Source organism: Cebus imitator, unplaced genomic scaffold (assembly GCF_001604975.1).
Source record: "Cebus imitator isolate Cc_AM_T3 unplaced genomic scaffold, Cebus_imitator-1.0 Scaffold33, whole genome shotgun sequence".
NCBI lineage: Eukaryota > Metazoa > Chordata > Mammalia > Primates > Cebidae > Cebus > Cebus imitator.
In genome coordinates, this window is record NW_016107348.1 from 6042950 (window position 1) to 6062115 (window position 19166).

The 19166-nt window shown below is 37.7% G+C and overlaps 1 protein-coding gene across 7 annotated transcripts in view; it reads left to right on the plus strand.

The window, feature by feature from the left end:
• Window positions 1–15113, plus strand: part of SWT1 (SWT1 RNA endoribonuclease homolog) — an 86995-nt gene extending 71882 nt beyond the window's left edge. For 6 of the 7 annotated variants that reach the window (XM_037737076.1, XM_017524517.2, XM_037737078.1 and 3 more), the window contains 2 exons: window positions 1247–1311; window positions 14006–15113. In XM_037737076.1, coding sequence (XP_037593004.1) covers window positions 1247–1311; window positions 14006–14135 — 195 coding nt within the window. In that variant the 3' untranslated portion in view covers window positions 14136–15113. The remainder of the gene's footprint in view (window positions 1–1246; window positions 1312–14005) is intronic. The other variant, XM_017524518.2, reaches the window with a different exon arrangement.
• Window positions 15114–19166: the final 4053 nt, after the last annotated feature.

Consider the following 19166-nt stretch of genomic DNA (forward strand, 5'->3'; position numbering starts at 1 on the left):
TTGCACCTGGCCAAAAACTGTATTTTTAAACTTTCACTGAATGAAGTATTTTCTACAGAGACATGGTAAACTTCCTATGAAAACATTGAAGAAGGTCATGGAATTTTTGCCAGTAAGCAATACATTGAACTCTACAGAAGACATTTATGATATGAATCTTTAAATTAGTGGTAATTAAATCAGGGTGGTATCATTTTTCCCAACCAAAAAATGCATGCCAGCTAGTAACATAGAAACATTTTTTAAAGTAAATTGAATATAATTAGTCTTATTGTTTCCTTTTACTAATTCTAAATTTCTGAAAATTTAGGCAATGTGCTGTTTGTTATCTGATCAAAATAATTTTTTTCTGCAAGTTTTCAGGTTTTTCCTTGCATATAAATAGGTATATTGCCTAAATCAATAGTAAGCTTCAAGAAATAAGAGTCCTTCACTGTGTCTTCCACATGTGTGCCACAGCTAGTTTTTATATGATGAAATATATATTTTTTTGAGACAGAGTCTTGCTCTGTTGCCCAGGCTAGAGTGCAGTGGTGTGATCTTGGCTCACTACAGCCTCTGCCTTCTGGGTTCAAGCAATTCTCTGCCTTAGCCTCCAGAGTAGCTGGGATTACAGGCACCCACCACCACAGCCAGCCAATGTTTTTGTATTTTTAATAGAGATGGGGTTTCACCATCTTGGCCAGGCTGGCCATGAACTCCTAACCTTGTTATCTACCCACCTTGGCCTCCCAAAGTGCTGGGATTAGAGGCGTGAGCCACTGCACCCAGCTGTATGATGAAAGATATTTATATTTATGGTATTATAAATTATATCTCTGAATTATAATAGATATTTATTAACTTAAACATACTAGTTTAAACATGTAGACCTTGGTAATCTGAAACATACATTTCTTTAGAAAATATCTGTAAATAGAACTTTCCTAAACCAGATATAACTGTCTGCAGTTTATAACCTTATTATGTGTTTTTCTGTTCATTTGATCTCTACTATATCTAGGCCCATCTTACCTCTACTGGTTCTACTAACAGATTAAGTTATAACAGTGGGATTCACATTTTTGCACACAGTTCTATGTTAGCATTATGGTCATTGCACTCTTATTGCTACTGTATACTCCTTTTAATGTAATAACTAGAAATGTGAAAATTCCCTCTCAGAATATGGGCTACTCTAATTTTATTGTCATCACTCATTTTGTTTAATATATATTTTTAATAACTGTATCTGGGTTCTTTTCAGGTAAATAAAAATGTCAAATTTACTGCCCAGGAACTTTATGATTGTGTTTCTCAGAACGAGTATAGGTAAGTCATATCTGCATTAGACATAAACCGTTGTGACTAACTTTTCCATATACAGCAGCACTTGGTGGTGGTGGTGATGTGGTTTTTTTCATTGTCTTTTCACTACACTATTTTTTTTAACCTTACTAATATCAAATATTTCCTACATACAAAAGGGTGATGTGTGTGTGTTTATTGGCTGTAAAGTTTAAAGTGATTCCCAAATTTTTTGGCTTCAAGACTCTGTTACATTTTTTTAAATTATTGAAGATCCCAAAGAGATTTTATTTATGTGGGTCATTATCTGGCTATATTTGCTCTATTAAAACTTAGAACTGAGAATTTAAAAATGTTTATTAATTCATTTTAAAAACTACATATTAAGATAAATAACATTATTATGAATATATTAAAAGTGGCACTGTTGTACATTTTTGCAAATCTTTTAATGACTGGCTTAATAGAAGGCAGCAGGATTCTTATAACTGCTTTTCCATTCAATCTGTTGTGATAAGCACAGCCAAGTTGCTGGAAAACTATTGTTCACTTTTGCCAGAACAAGAGTACAAAAGACAAAGCAATGTTAGTCTTACTATGAAAGTATCTTTGACTTCTTTGACCTCACACACCCTCTGAAAGAGTCTTTAGATTCCCTGTGGTCCCCAGACCATGTCTTGAAGAACAAGTGATATAAAAAAAATCCATCTACCTACCATTCAACTAACAAACTTGAATTTTACCCATTTCTAGCTGTAACCTCCCTTCTCTTCTCTCTCTAGGGATTGTTCCTATATAGTTCTCATCTTTTCCTTTATGGTTTTACCTAGTATTATTTATAACAAAAATATGTTGATTTATTTTGCTGGTTTTTGAACTTAAATGTATCACACTATATACTTTTTTTCCAAAATAATTTGTTTTATAATGTTCATACATAACAAAAGGGCAAATATTATAAATCCAATTCTTTTTTTTAAATCTTCTTTTTTTTTTTTTTTTTTAAATGAGACAGGGTCTCACTATGTTGCCCATGGTGGTCTTGAACTCCTGGGCTCAAGCGATTCTCCTGCCCTGGCCTCCCAAAGTACAGGGATTACAGGCATGAACCATCACACCCAGATGTAAATCCAGTTCTTCTATACACAGGGAACAGTTGTGAAGCCTTTGCTATGGACTAAACGTGTACCCTCCAAACTCATACATTGAAACCTAATCCCCAATGTGATAGTATCAGAAGATGGGGCCTTTGGGAATTGGATTAATGCCTTTCTAAAAGAGACTTCAGAGCACTAGCTAATTCCTTCCCTTCTGCCATGTTAGAATACATAGAAGGCACTATCTATGAAGAAGAGGACCCTCACCAGGCACCAAATCTGCTGGTGCTTTGATCTTGAACTTCCCAGCCTCCAGATCTGTAAGAAATTTATAAGCTGCCCAGTCTTAAGATATTTTGTTATGGCAGCCTGAACAGTCTAACATATCCCACTAATTCTAGGCCCAGGCAAATTCATGAGGAGCTAAAACTGTTTAACTTCTTCACTGTTGCCTTCCAATACCCTCCACCACTACATACTCCATTTCAGCTTAACATTAGGATTCATCCATGTTGATACATGGGGCAATAGTTGGTTTTCAGTGAGTTCTTTTATAACACGACATGTGCATTTTGTAAATGTCACCACTGCATTGTACAGTCATGCAATAAGAAACACAAGGGATTAGGAGCACAACACTTAACCTCATTTGGAACACATTTTTAAAAAGATAGGAGCTTGATAAAAGTGGTGTCACAATTTTAGACATGTTACATGACTAAAAAATATGTTATAATAAATCTGGTTTTTTACCTTAAAAAAAGACCTGAAGTTTACTTACAGAGTAATCGTTGGAAGAGTTGCGGCTTGAGGGTTATCTGAAATTGGATGTAAAGTTGTAACACGAAGTGTGGGTATGTCACTCTTTTAAAACAGAGTACTTAATAACACATGGAGAACTTAGGTGGCTACGTTTTTGAGGTGTGTGCATGTGTGTGTTTTGTGTATTACTAAGTGGCTTAGTTCACCTAGTGCTTCTAACTGCCAAACTTGTATATCAGCAAGTGCAAAGTTTGGATTGTGCTACAGTTATTTCTTAATATATCAGTGGTGTTGAAACAAACTCACATATTCAAATGAACACTATAGCAAGGCTGACCGTATTTTCACTGCTGTGTGATATGGTTTAGATTTCACTAAACCACAGTTCCTTTGCTATTTATAAGTTAAATATGTACCTGTGTGACTGGCTGCAAAATATTATGAGCAGGCCTAGTAACAAAGTTAACAGCAAAACGCTTCTACTGTTAAAGCTCCAGACTGATAAATTTGTTTGAGGATATCAGATAGTAGGATTGATAATCATACACAAATGTTTCAACACAACTATGAAAGTTCACCAACTCATTAGATAAGTTTTTCAAAAAAACCTGAAGCCAGTTGGCATAAACAAATCTGTTGTAGTTGGAGGAGAAAATGATTTCTTATTCCAATCTTCAGATTATCAGTGAATCGGTTGTACTCATATATATAGATTTTTACAAATAATCCCATTAAAGGATTGTGTGAGATTTGTGTCAAAAGTACAACATGTTATACAACCTTAGCCATATTTTTGAGCGTAAAAATCTTATTGTAGGTAACGTGGAGGCCATAATCTCTGGAAGCATGATCCTAGTTGATGTTTAGAATTATTTTGATTTTAGCTTACTTTTGGAGTAGTTGGGAGGATTTTTATTGGGGGGAGGTTCAAGAGTCAGGTCAAATGTTCATATTTAAAGTAGTTATACCTGTCTTTTTTTCTTTGTTTTCTTTCCATTTACTATGTCAGGGATTTAAACTGTGAAAGTTAATCAGTAAACCCTCTTTTATACCCAGAAGGATGATTTTAAAGATAAACCAAATGTATTTAATATCTTGAATGCATTGAAAAATGGTGATTACTGCTCAGCAAGCTTTCAGTTAATAGCATTTAGATCTGTTGGGTTTCTTGTGAAATTATTTGCCAATATTTAGAGTATCTTCCATATGTATCTCTGGTGTGCCCCACAACTTAAAATTTTCAATTAAGCTGCCAAAAGTGGTTTTTGTTTGTTTGTTTGTTTGTTTGTTTTTTGTTTTCACTGGTTCATACTAGATAACGGGGCCAATTGTGGCAGATGGAAGGTGGCACCATTTTCCTATGACTCAGAGGTGAAAACAGAAGAATGATTTAACTTGCATGTAGATGGCTCCCTTTGGGAATGTGAAGGACAGTTACTTAATGCTTAAGACAATTATTTAAATTGTCTAAATTTGATAATCTTTGTATCAATTTTTTTTTTTAAAAAAGCATTAGTTGTAAATGAGGAAACTGTTGGTGTGCCACACCATATTCATTGCAACAGGGAGATGTGAAATAATGAGAAATTTATTTGTGCCCTGATATGGTTAGGTTTTGTGTCCCCACCCAGATCTCATTTTGAATTATAATCCCCTTAATCCCTATGTGTGAAGGGAGAGACCAGGTGAAGGTAATTGAATCATGATAGCAGTTTCCCCTATGCTGTTCTGGTGATAGTCATGGGTTCTCATGAGATCGGATGGTTTTATAAGATGCTCTTCCCACTTCACTCAGCACTTCGCACTTCTTGCTGCCTTGCGAGAAAGGTGCTTTGCTTTCTCTTTGCCTTCTGCCATGATTGTAAGTTTCCTGAGGCCTCCTCAGCCATGCTGAACTGTGAGTCAGTTAAACCTCTTTCCTTTATAAAGTACCTAGTCTTGGGCAGTTCCTTATAGCAGTATGAAAATGGACATGACAGTCGCTGACTCCAGTTCCTGAGACAGAGGTCCTAAAACCTTTATAGTTAAGATTGGGAGAATCTTTTGTTCTAATCTTTGGTCGTTAACCTGAGTTGCTGACATGGAGCTCTCTTGGAATTTGCTAGGTGATAAGAGCATCTTTTGCTCCAATGAGGCAACTCTTGGTGGGCTCCTAGATGGGGACTGGTCACCAGACGGACCAAACCATGATTAGATGCTTAATGGATAAGGGACTGTTCTTGTATCTATACTGTAGCTTCAGCTGTTATGACATGAGGATATAATAGTCAGCTCAGGCTTCAGATTGTGTGAGAAAAATTAAGAGAAGTCAACATAACATTTTTGGTACTCTTCAGTCTTTACTGTAAAACCAGGAGTTGAATTTCCCCCCACCTTAAAGATTCTTGGGGTCTATTTCTGATAAGATACAAAACTGCTGAATGGAGTGCATGAATCCCACCATTCTCTGCCTTTTAATACTTTGAGTTCTGACCCTTCTGAACTCTGTTGAGAAAACCACACACATTTTGGATCTACTTGTGTAGTTCTGGCATTCTTAGGACTTGGGATCCAGCTCTATATATTGTTTACCTTCAAAGACAATTAAATGGTTTGGTTAAAAAAAAAAATCCCTGAACTACCAGGGTCAGAAAGTTTCCAGGTTACTGGAGCCATGGAGTTGTTTTGGGGGTGGCTCACACAGAGAAGGCATGGAAGCTCCAGCCCCTTCCAACATATACTTGGTAGTATCAATTATTTTCTAAAAATGAGTAAAACATAAATATTTCCCTGAGTTCTGTGAGCTGTCCTAGCAAACTAAACCTGAGAAGGAAGTTGTTATGGGAACTCTCCTGATTTATAAGCCAGTTGGTCAGAAGTATAGGTGACAAACTGTTACTTGTAGTTGTTGCTCTTGTTGTCTGAAGTGCGGGACAGTCTTGTTTGAGCCCTCAACCTGTGTGAGTTGACTCTAACTCCAGATAGTGTCAGAATTCAATTGAGTTATAGTATACCCACGTGGTGTTCACTGGACAATTGCTTGCTATGTAGAGAAAACCCCACATACATCTGGGGTCAGAATTGTTGAGCGTATGAGAGTATAGTAGGAAAAACCACAACCTTCAGGTCAACCAACTGGCTATGAATTGGAGATTACCATGACTCCCTCTTCAGGTTCAATTAATTTGCTAGAGTGGCTCACAGCACTCAGGGAAAGATTTTACTTACATTTACCATTTATTATGTAGGATAAAGTAGAGGATACAAATGAACAGGCAAATGAAGAAGAGATACATGAAGTGAGGTTCAGGAAGGTCCCAAACATAGGAGCCTCTGTCCCCATGGAGTTGGGTGTGCCACCCTCCTTGCATATGAATGTAATTAAGTACCTCAAGAGCATAAATACAACTGTTTGATGGGTTCTGATAAAGCAAGGAATTAAGGTTTTAGATTAAAGTCACTTTGACGAAAAGCGAATTCCGTAAGACACAGAACCTTGGTGCTTATAATTCAACTGGTGTTTTGTCTTCTCCAGTTTTTAGACTCGTGGAAGTAGCTTTTGCTCTTGACAGTGGAGTGCGTGAGCACTGCTTACCCTGAGCAGATGAAGAGTTTGCTCCAAATCCAAGATGGTAAATTAAGGAGATTATCAAACATTACCAAACAAATCTCTTGTGTGTTATCTTCCATCTTTATGAGAAATTAGTTAGGTGCAGCATTTAATTAACTTTTTTTTTTGTCTTGTAAGTTCTTGAAAAAGTGTTTTGATATGTTTGTTAGACAGTTTCTAAGGTGTTTTTTTTTTTTTTTTTTTTTTTTTTTTTTTTTTTTTTTTTTTTTTTTTTTTTTTTTTCCCTATATGAGATATAGACTAGTTTGTGACATTGGCCTCAAAGTACCTGAGGGTATGACATGGATACCAAACCAAACTGTTTTTCTTACTCTGAAACTCATCACAACACATTTCTGACACCAAGCAGTCAGATGCACCCCATCTCCAATGTATAACATGTAGCCTTGTATATCTCTTTTTTCACTTAGAATAATGTTTTTGAGGCTCATCCACATTGTAGCATATATCAATATTTATTTCTTTTTGTGGCTGAATAAGATTCCATCACTCACACACAAACATACACATTACATTTTGTGTATTCATTCATCCGTTGATGGACATTTGGGTTCTTTCCATTTTTTGACTGTTGTAAATAGTGTTGCTCTTTGTGTATAAATATTTGAATTCTTTTTTTTTTTTTTTTGGGACAGAGTTTTATTCATGTTGCCCAAGCTGGAGTGCAATGGTGTGATCTCGGCTTACTGCAACCTCTGCCTCCTAGATTCAAGCAATTCTCCTGCCTCAGCCTCCCGAGTAACTGGGATTACAGGCAATGTGCCACCACACCCAGCTAATTTTGTATTTTTAGTAGAGATGGGGTTTTTCCATGTTGGTCAGGCTGGTCTCAAACTCCTGACCTCAGGTGATCTGCCTGCCTTGGCCTCCCAAAGTGCTGGGATTATAGGCGCCCAGCCAAATATTTGAATTCTTACAGTTATTTTCCATTTTGGGTGCATATACCTAAGAGTAGCATTCCTGGGTGAGATTCTAATTCTTAGAAGCTACCCTATTTTACATTTCCATTAACAATATACAACAGTTCCAATTTCTCTTCATCTTGGACAACACTTGTTGTTTTCCTTTTTTTGGTTTTGGTTATTGCCATACTGATGAGTATGAAATTGTATCTCATTGTGATTTCAATTTGTATTTCTCTAATATTAATTAGGAAAGATGTTGAACTTCTTTTCATGTGCTGTTTGGCCATTTGTATGTCTTCTTTAGAGAAATGTTTATTCAAGCCCTTTGTTCATTTTTAGTGGATTGGTTTTCTTTCTGTAATAACAGAAATTCTTTATGAGGAATTTGGCTCCAGGCCAAAATCCTTTCTATGTATGATGTTTTAGCCCACTATAGACAATTAGAAGGCTTTCTCTGACAAATTCAGTAGGGGAAGCTGCTTTCCTCATACCTAAGGAAATGTTGACCTGAAAGGAAGAGTTGAGGCACAAATTGTAGAGTTTACTTGAGCCAGAAGTGAGGACAGCTGCCCCTGACGTGTTAAAGTTGCCTTGGGAAGTGCACCCTCAGCCCTTGTTAAAAGCAAATTTTTAAAGTCAAAGAGAACAAGGAGTGGGCTGATACAAAGCTGTTTGACAGGAATTCTCAATAGATGACAGAAATAACATTGTTCAGTGATTGGCTATACATTGTTGAATTAGAGGGTATGAGTTAGGGTGTCCAGCATATGGCAGCTATAGCTTCTTGTCAGCCTAGAGCCCACATAGCAAGTGGCTTCAAGTGATAATTATTTAGCCCAAGGGGGAGTGATGTGACTGCTGTTTCATTCCAGTGCCTCTCTGGACCGGATAGTTTAAACGGGCTTGCATTCCTCAGATAAGTTTCTTTTTTTTTTTTTCCCCATGCCAGTATATGCTGTTTTCTGGAAGTAGTTGCTGGCAGTGACTCAGACTCCCTGCAGCTATACTCACACACAGCTTAGTTCCTAGCTCAGGTGACTCCATTTGGAGGACTTCTTATGGGGAAATGGGGGAGTTGGCTGAGATACTTCCCAGGTACCTCCACTGAGGCTTCCTTTTGCAGGCTTTGACTAAGGGATTTCTGTCTTCTTTGACTCAATGTTTTTCTACTTCTAGCCCTTCCTTCTCTTCCTCCCCATGGGCCTCTGGGTTCATGAAGATACAGAGGGGCAGCAGCCTTCTTCAGGGATTCTCAGCAGTGAGACAATGTGTGCCCCACCCCCACAGCCCTCTGTGCATATTTATCTGATCCTTTCCTGGGGAAAAAATTATACACTGGAAAACTGGCACCGCTCATTTTGCCCCTTGCTTATATTGTGGCAAGAAGTGAATAAAGACTTGATTGTTACTTTTAGTTTGGCTTGTCCTTATTAACTACATCAACACCTGGCAGCTCAACATGTTATATATTCTGGATATTAGACCCTTATCAGATATTTAATTTGCACATATTTTCTCCCAGTCTGTAAGTTATCTTCACTTTTTGGTAGTATCCTTTGGTGTACGAAAGTTTTTAATTTTGATTTTTTATGTATTATTATTTTTTGCATTGTGCATGCTTTTAAGACTACCTAAAAATCTATTGCCAAACCTGAGATTATAAAGGTTTATCCCAGTGTTTTCTTCTAACATTTTTATAGTTTTAGGTCTAAGAGTTAGGCCTTTGATCCACTTTGACTTAATTTTTGTATACAATGTAAGGTAGGGGATCCAGTTTCATTCATGCATTCATCCATCCATATATATGCATGTGGATATCAAGTTGTCCTAGTACCATTATTGTTGAAGAGACCCATCTTTCTCCATTGAATGGTCTTAGCATCCTTGATGAAAATCAGTTGACCATATATGGGAGGGTTTATCTCTGAACTTTCGGTGCTGATCCATTGGATGTCTGTCCATCTGCTCATATCAAACTGTTTGGCTAACATTTGCTTTGTAGTGAGTTTTTGAAATTGACAAGTATAAGTCCTCTAACATTTTCCTTTTTCAAGATTTTGCTATGTGGGATGCCTTACAATTCTATCTGAATTTTAGGATCTGCTTTTCTGTTTCTATAAAAAAAGGTTGTTGGGATTTTGATAGAAATTGCATTGACACTGTAGGTCACTTTGGGGAGTATTACCATCTTACTAAATATTACAGTCTATTAACATAGGCTGCCTTTTCTCTTATTTAGATATTCTTTAGTTTCTTTCAGCAGCATTTTTTGTTTGTTTATAGTGTACAAGTTTTATACTTCTTAATTAAATTGATTTTCTGATTATTTTGTTATTTTTGATGCTTACATAAGTGAAATTGTTTTATTTCCTTTTCTGATGGTTCATTGCTAATGTATAGAAATACAGTTGATTTTTTGTGTTGCTCTCTTACTTTGCAACTCTGCTGAATTAGTTTATTAGATCTAACAGTTATTTTGTGACTTCTTTAGGATCTACAAATAGAAATTATTCTGTTTCTTTGTTTCCAATTTGGATCTCTTTTATTTATTTTTCTTGTATAATTGCTCTGGCTAGAACTTCTAGTACAATGTTGAATAGTAGTGACAGAAGCCTCCTTGTCTTGTTCTTGATCTGAGGAGGAAAACATTCATTCTTTTACCATTGATGTTAGCTATTCTGCTTTTTGTATTTATATTTTATGTATTACATTCTATTCCAGTTTTCTTTTATTTGAGATACACATTGTAAATGTATGGAAAAATTCAGAGTTATAAAACAAGTATCCATTATAGACCTCATTCTTGGATTTTGGAGAAATTGCATCAAACACTGGAATTAGATCATGTAAATTCACTAATACCATGCCATTTTGACCAAATTGGTCATGGAGGATGAATCACAAAACCATGTGGAATTATTTTTAAATTGATTTAATAAAATTTCCAGTTATTTTAACCTGAGATTTGGTCAAAGCAAATTTGATTCCATTAATAGGAAAATCCAGAGAAATAGTGGCTGTTGTTTTGCAGAATCTCATGTATTGCAGAACTAGAAGCAACCTCCAGTTTTGAACTCTGTTCTCAAAAGGATCAGGAATCGGAATCAAAAAAACAAATAGGGACATAAGATATTTGTACTATCAGAGGAAAAAGGGAAAGATACTTTCTTGTTTTGTTTTAATTTAGGCAGACTCAGATCAAATGGATGGTTTTTATAGGCCCAATATAAAGGAAGAACTATCTAGCAATGAACTGCCTCTCTCAGTAGTGAATGTCCTATCACCAGGAGGGAAAAGCTGAGGTGAGATGACTCACTGGAGATGCTGCAGAATGACAAGCAGTGGTGTCAGGGTGCCCCCACAGCTAATATCCTGTCATTCTACAGATTAACCATGAGGAAAAGAAACCTAAGAATGCTTATTGTCATGATCAAATAAAAAGTGTAGGCCAAGCAGAGACTATGAAAAACAGCCAATACTTTTCTCAGCCAGTGATGACAGAACTTGCTACAGGAAGTAAAATCTGTAGGTAATAATCCATTGTCAGAACATAGACTCACATGAATTAAGAAACCAAATGCCACTAGGAGGAAAAGAGAAGATAAAGCTCACTTTTTAATTACAAGGGGTGAGGGGAAGAAAAAGATAAGATAAAGAAATAGATTCAAAAGTCTAGTTACTGAAAAATTTTTTTTTCACGTGTGGAATAAAGGACAGGAATGGGGGCTACCATTTTAGTTTATTTTGTTTTTAAATTTATAGAAAACATTTATCTGCTGTTTTGAATCTCTTAAGTGTGTTTCAAAATTATTTTTTGAGTAGTTGTGAAGAATTGGATGTACCATAGCACGAATTTTAAGCTTTAAATATAGAAAATGAGATTAGGGTTACACAAAGCCAAAAGTCAGATTTAAAATTTTGTTTCAGAGAGCGGGTCATACTGTGTTGCCTAGGCTGCTCTCAAACTCCTGGCCTTAAATGATCCTCCTGCCTCAGCCTTCTGAGTTGCTGATTACAGGTGTGGGCCACCCAAAAGTCAGATTTTAATCAGTCTCAGAGAAACCACACAATGTCAGGAAGTGAGATTATTCCAAATATGGTACATTTGCTTTATTATTTACTTTGGTGTTGTCAGTACTCCTCCTTGTCCTGTGTCCTGAGTTCTGATCTTCCCCTGAATTATTCTTCCTTTGTACCTTCCATCAAGGGATCTGTCATGTGGGAGGGGCAGTGGGAGAGGTAGCTTGTAGTTCTTCCCAGCACCATGAATATGGCAGAGCTATCTCAGAAGCCAACGAGGTAATGACAATCTAACTGTTATAATACAAATGACTGCCAATTTTGAATACCTAACATGCCAGATGCTATACTAGATGTTGGGTGCTCTTTGTGAACTTAAGTAGACCATCTCTCAGTAGATTAAAATTTATGAGATTGAATTCTTTGACACTAGGTAATAAATTGATTTGAATTCTAGATGCTAGACAATGGATTGGTGTCCTACAGTTTGGGATCCCACAATTTGTAGACCCATGTCAGCTTTTGAGAGCCTGGCTGCCTTTGCCTTAAGTAAAATTGTGAAGTAGATACGGCACTTATTAGGCATTACTTTCTGCTTCCCCACCCTTGGTTTAGAGATACTGACATTCATTTGGTAACTGCTAGGTAACTTGTCTCAGCAGTCTTTTCTAAGAATTGAAACTCTGTCAACTTCCTTACGCCTTTCAATTAAACTGTTCCTTTCAGGAGGTACATCCTCTTGATATCCTCCAGTCCACCTGTTCTTTAACTCTCAAGCCAAATAAGAGAAAAATAAAAATTCTTAATACAATGGACTAACACTGGGATTTGAAAGATATTATTTGATATTTGAGGTGAAATACTGTCAGTTATGATTTATTAGCACAAACAGAACAACATAGGAAGATAAAAGCACTTAGTTGCACAAATTCTTATATAGCCAACATGAAAACGACCTTGACGTGATTCCTAGAATTCAGGAGTGAGGGCTTCCGTGGTGGACCTGCTGCCAACAGGCAAAGCTGGATACTTAAGCATAACCTTTCATATAATGGGCTGGGTTGAACAATCTAGTTCTACCTTACTCTCTGAAGGACCTCTCATAGCAGGAAATGGGTATAGGTTAAGAGGTTTTAATCCAAGGAATAAGCTGCACAGTTGAAATAGAATTATCTATATATCCAAAGGAAATGAAATCAGTGTGTCAAAGAGATATCTGCACTCCCATGTTCATTGCAGCACTATTCACAATAACCAAGATATGGAATCAACCTAAATGTCCATCAGTCAGCAAATGGATAAAGAGAATGTGGGTTGTATACACAGTGGAATACTATTCACTCTTAAAAGAAGGAAATCCTGTCGCCTGGAACAACATGGATGAACCTGAAAGACATCATTTTAAGTTAAATAAACCAGGCACAGAAAGACACATCCCCACATGTTCTCACTGATATGTGGAATCTAAAAGAGTATGAGTAGAGAATAAAATAGTGGTTACTAGGGGCTAGGAGGATAGGGGACTTTGGGGAGATGGTGGTGAAAGGACACTAAATTTTAGTTAGATAGGAGAAATAAGTTCAGAGATCTGTTGTACAACATGGCAACTTTAGTTAATGACAATGTATTGTATTTTGAAAGTCACTAAGAAAGTAGAGTTTGGCTACGTGCACTGGCTCATGCCTGTTATCCTAACATTTTTGAAGGCCAATGTGGGAGAATTGCTTGAGCACAGGAATTAGACCAGGCAGGGCAACATAGTAAGATCCTGTCTCTACCAAAAAAAAGAAGAAAAAAAAAAGGTGTGGTGGTGTATACCAGTGGGCCCAGCTACTTGGGAGGCTAAGGTTAGAGGATCACTTGACCCTAGGAGGCTGAGGCTATGGTGAGCTGTGATTGCACTACTGTACTCTAGCCTGGGCAACAGCATCTTTAAAAAATAATAATTAAAGCTGGACGTGGTGTCTTATACCTGTAATCCTAGCACTTTGGGAGGCCGTGGTGGGAGGATCACTTGAACCCAGGAGTTCGAGACCAGCCTGGGCAAGATGTTGAGACTCCATCTCTAAAAAAAAATTTTTTTTAAATATTAATTTAAAAAATGTAGATTTTACATGTCCTCACCACAAAAATAAGTGTGTGGAATAATGCATATGTTATTTAGCTTGATTGAGCCATTCCACAATATATATCATGGTTCAGAATATGTTATACATAAGTAATCTATATATTTTGTCAATTAAAAATGTAAAATAAAATGAAAAAGAATTTTCATTTCTCTGACTAGCTGTCTTGCAGTGATTTAACATTTCTTTTTCTCCTAGGGAAAAGTTAACCATTGGATGCCGCCAGCTGGTTGAGATGCAATATACCATGCAGCAGTGCAATGCATCTATTTATATGGAAGCCAAAAACCGGGGATGGTGTGAAGACATGCTTAACTATAGGATATAAGTACTGATTCATAACTTTAAAGGACTTGTATTTGCCCTTAAGAATAACAGAGTACCTTTCAATCTGGTCACCCCTTTAGCCCAATCTCGAGAATTTTAAGATGTTTTGTGGGTAACCAAAAGGTGATTGCCTATTGCTGACAATCTCATTGAAGCTCTAAAAGGCCTAATGGGTCCATTATGAAATAAATGCATGGACTCTGTTTTTCTGGAGTTCACAATGCTTCCCTACCTCTACTCTTGATAGTGAGCCAGTATCTCTAAGGAAAGGAGAGCCATATTTTCAGTCATCCTAGGGCAGGAGCCACTGTGGATCTGAGGAAGACCCAGGGTACAGTGTTAGCATTTCTCCCAACCCTAGGTATGAGCATGTGACCAGAGATACCGCCAAACCCTAAGAAATCATTAGGACATGGTGATCATGCTCACCATATTCCACAAATGAAATCTTACTGTGGGCTGTTTCTGTGATCAAACTGTCATCCATGTTGAGCTGGTGAAAATAATACCCTCCTTCACCTCACTCAAAGTAATGAAAGTAGAAATTTGACTTAAGCTCCTACTTCCTTATACAGCCTCTTTCCTTCTGTGGACTTGTCCCTTTTCAGTGCATTTCTAACGGGGAAGAGCAGGGAGACCCCTTTGCTCAGTTTCTCCTTAAATGTGAAGCATAATGGATTTATATAACAGAATTCAGTGGCAGTAACTGATGTTTGCCCCTAGCTAAAACCAACTGTTTAGTTGACTTTTTAGTTATACGGTAAGTTGGAAATCCTTGTTTACTGGAATATATTATGCTTTTGTTAACACATTAGATTAAATCCAATTTGGTATTCTATTATAAATGTTTATTTTTAAAGACAATAAATAACTTATTTTTGTTAAGATTTGGCTTTTAATTTTACTTCCAAATTGTTTCTGATATGTATATAAGGCATGATTATAAAAGTGACTCTCTCCAATAAAAAAGTGTTCAGGATATTCACTAGTTGGTGTAGGACCTGTTAAGCTTTGGGTTTGCCAGATTAGGAAACCACACCACCAGCTGCACAGATGGGGCTCAAAGTGCCCTCAGAGATAGGAGCTTCCGGGCGAATGGAACAGCTTTAAGAGGGCATCGCTGCCTCTTTCCTTTTCTTTCCTGAGAAGCCAAATGTACATTCATCTGTCACCTGCCCACCCCAACGAAAAGAACTTTTTTCAGATCTTTATCCCTCAAATTCTAGTTGTTGTTGGGTTTTTGTTTTTCCCTGCTCTAGTTTGTTACCTCCTTTTTTTTTGTTATCACTTTAATGTGGGTTAATCCTTTTCATAAAATTTCCGTTCAGTCCTATCACATATTTACCCTTATGTGTATCTCAGTCTTTATTTGAAAACTTTTTCAATGTTACTGAGATGCGAAGAGGTACTTTTTTAGCTTTCTAGTCTTTTTTATTTAAAAACATTGTTTTAAAATTTTGTTTTAGCCCTTTATTTCTTCTATTTGGAATGGTAGGGCTTGCTTTGTTTTTTTTTTCCCTCTCCCTTTTTTGTTGCTTTTTGTGTATGTGATCTTAAACTTTATTACTTTTCTATTTGTTGTCCTAATCATGTAAAGCAGGGGTTGGGATTCCTTTACATTAGTGTTTTGCAACTTACTTTTTTTTTTTTTTCCATTTTTGAGATGGAGCCTCGCTCTGTCACCCAGGCTGGAGTGCAGTGGCACAGTCTCAGCTCACTGCCACCTCCACCTCCTGGGTTCAAGCGATTCTCTTGCCTCAGCCTCCTGAGCAGCTGGGACCACGGGCACATGCCACCACACCTGGCTAATTTTTTATTTTTAGTAGAGACAGGGTTTCACCACATTAGCCAGGATGGTCTCAGTCTCCTGATCTTGTGATTCACCCATCTTGGCCTCCCAAAGTGCCAAAGTGCTGGGATTGCTGGAATTACAGGCATGAACCATTTTTTTTTTTTTTTTTTTGAGGTGGAGTCTCACTCTCTCACCAAGGCTGGAACGTAGTGGCTCGATCTCAGCCCGCTGCAACCTCCACCTCTTGGGTTCAAGTGATTCTTCTACTTCAGCTTCCCTAGTAGGTGGGATTACAGGTGTGCACCACTACAACTGGCTAATTGTTTTTTGTATTTTTAGTAGACATGGGCTCTCACTGTGTTGGCCAAGCTGCTCTCAAACTCCTGACCTCAAATGATCCATCTGCCTTGGCCTCCCAAAGTGCTGGGATTACAGGCGGGAGCCACCACACCTGGCCTTTGCAACTTACTTTTACAAGAAATAGTTCATTTCTTCCCTGGGAAGACCAGGGAACATCCCCTGGTTTGGAGAGTCTCCAGCCCTCTTCATATTCTGGTCCAAGGAAAAGCCGGCTAAAGAATTGAGGTCTGATTTTGGTGAGGTGGCTCACGCCTGTAATCCCAGCACTTTGGGAGGCAGAGGTGGGCGGATCACCTGAGCTCAGGAGTTCAAGACCAGCCTGGCCAACGTAATGAAACCCCATCTCTACTAAAACCACAAAAAATTAGCTGGGTGTGGTGGGGGGGCACCTGTAATCCCAACTATTAGGGAGGCTGAGGCAGGAGAATCACTAGAACCTGTGAGGCGGAGGTTGCAGTGAGCCGAGATCATGCCATTGCACTCCAGCCTGGGCAGAAGAGCGAAACTTCATCTCAAAAAAAAAAAAAAAAAGGTCTGTTGTGTTCCCACAGGGTCCTCTTGTTAAAACTTGCAATGGTCAATTGTGACTGCACAGATTAGAACTTCACAGATGGGCTAATCCCACTTTCGCATTGTGGATCTTTGACCATCACATGAAAGCTCAGGTGACACAAGACAGATCTGAAGCTCTATTTCCTTGATACTTTAAACATCATTTTAAGGGAGAACAAAAGTCCTTCCATTGTCAATCCAAGTTTATTTAGACGACGTCTTGGTCAGCTTTCAGAGCCTAGGTTGCCTTGTTCGTATTTTTGACTTTTTGCTTCCTTAGCTAATTATGATGGGTTGGGATGAATTTACCTCTTTCCTCAAAGGGTGGTAACTGCATCCAAATCTCTCAAGATGTGATGCTACCCATGGTCCGTTTCTGACTTTGAGATTGGACAGGCCAGTTGCACTATTTATTGGTTATCTTGCTAATAAAACCTACTCCAGTGAATAGAACCGAGCTCCATGAAGGCAGGAACTACACTGTGTCCAGTGTCTCATATTGTGGTCAGTTAATATTTTTGACAAATCAGAAAAAAGCAGGCTCACCTACTTTAGGAAAAATACTTTACCTTTGTCTACTAAAGTTTGACTTGAAAGCTTTTAAAGTTTGTCGGGTCTGTCAGGTGGAAAGCCACTCAGTAAAGTCAAACAGGTAACACCTCTCTTAGATCTTGGAATAGGCCCCACAGAAATGGATTCTTCTGCAGCCAGAATACCTCAAGGTGTTGGCTTTCCTGAGGGTTTTAGTATTATATATGCTTGTATTTTAAAATATCCATCTCTATATTCATGGAATTCTTTAATATCTTTGGCTGTTGTTAAAAGCAAGAATTGGCCACCTTGGGGGTTTGTAGACTAGTTTTGGCCCGTGACAGGAGTCCTTTTCACTTCTAATCTAGCTTGGTTTATGAACTAGGTGTGGTTTGTCTCAAATTGATTCTTGATGTTGAAAACATTGAGGACAGATTCTTGAGCAGAATAAGCAGTTATAAACCTGGAAGGTGAGGTGGTTGACACCTGAATCTGAGCTACTAGCTTGGTTCAGTCTTCTTAAAGCACAAACCATTTTCAACATCCTGTTCTTCATGACTTCTAATTTTCTTGTCTTTGCAACTCCGTTGTAGACTAATGGTGGTGGGCTAGACTACAGTAGCTCATACAGACCCCTACAAGGTCAGTGGAAATGGTTTCCTGATGCAATTTCTAATGAGGTAAATATGGACATGTTCTAGCCGTTCTCAGTTTGATATTTTAAAGGTTTGGTACCACTTTGGTTAAGCTAGAAAAACAAAACTTTTCCTTCGTAAGAGTAGAGCTCTGTCAAACACATGTAATCATGAGCACAGTCACACTATTAAAGTCACACCACCTCTAAAAATCCCCTCATTTCTCTTTGTAGTTAACTCCCATCCCCATCTCAGAAGGCCATTGATGTGTTTGCCATCCCTGTAGTTTTACCTATTCCTGAATGCTATATAAAAGGAAACTGTGTTTTAAGAGACAGGGTCTTGCTATGTTGCACAAGGTCAAGTGCAGTGGCTGTTCAGACATGATGACAGCACACTACAGCCTTGAACTCCTGGACTCAGGCAGTCCTCCTACCTCAGACCCCTGAGTAGCTGGGACTACAAGTGCATACCACCATGCCCACCTAAATGGAGGCTTTTGAGTCTGGCTTTTCTTTTAGCATGATGCTTGAGATTTATCCATATTGTTTATCAGTAGTTCATTCTTTTATTCCCAATAAGTATTGCATTGCCATGGATGTACAGATTTATTCATTCACCAGGTGGAAGGCTACATTGAATTCCGTTTTTGGTGATTATGAATAAAGCTGCTATATTCACATACAAGTATGTGTGAATATTTTCCTTCACTTGGGTAAATACCTATGAATGAGATTACTTTATCACAGCTTATTAGAAAATTTATAGTTTTTTAAACTGCCTGTGCACCTTTGCAGTTCCTCCAGCAGTGTATGAGAGTTCAAGCTGCTCTGTAATCTAAGCAGAATTTGGCATATTTAGTTCCAATACGTATATGTCCTTTTGCTTTTAATTTACATTTTCCCAATGATTTATGATAGTATCTTTCTATGTTCTTACTGGTATGCACTTCTTTTGCAGTGTCTTCAAATATTTTACCCACTTAAAAATTGTTTTTACAGATGTAACTCATCTTATTACCTTGCTGGACATTTTAGTTCATGTCAGAAGTTTCATTACTCCAAGTTAGATGTTTCTGTGTGCCTTTTTTCTGGCTAAAATTATGTTACTCCCTTTGGTCATCCTGAGCAAATATGTGGCGTCTATTCAGATATATGTCTCT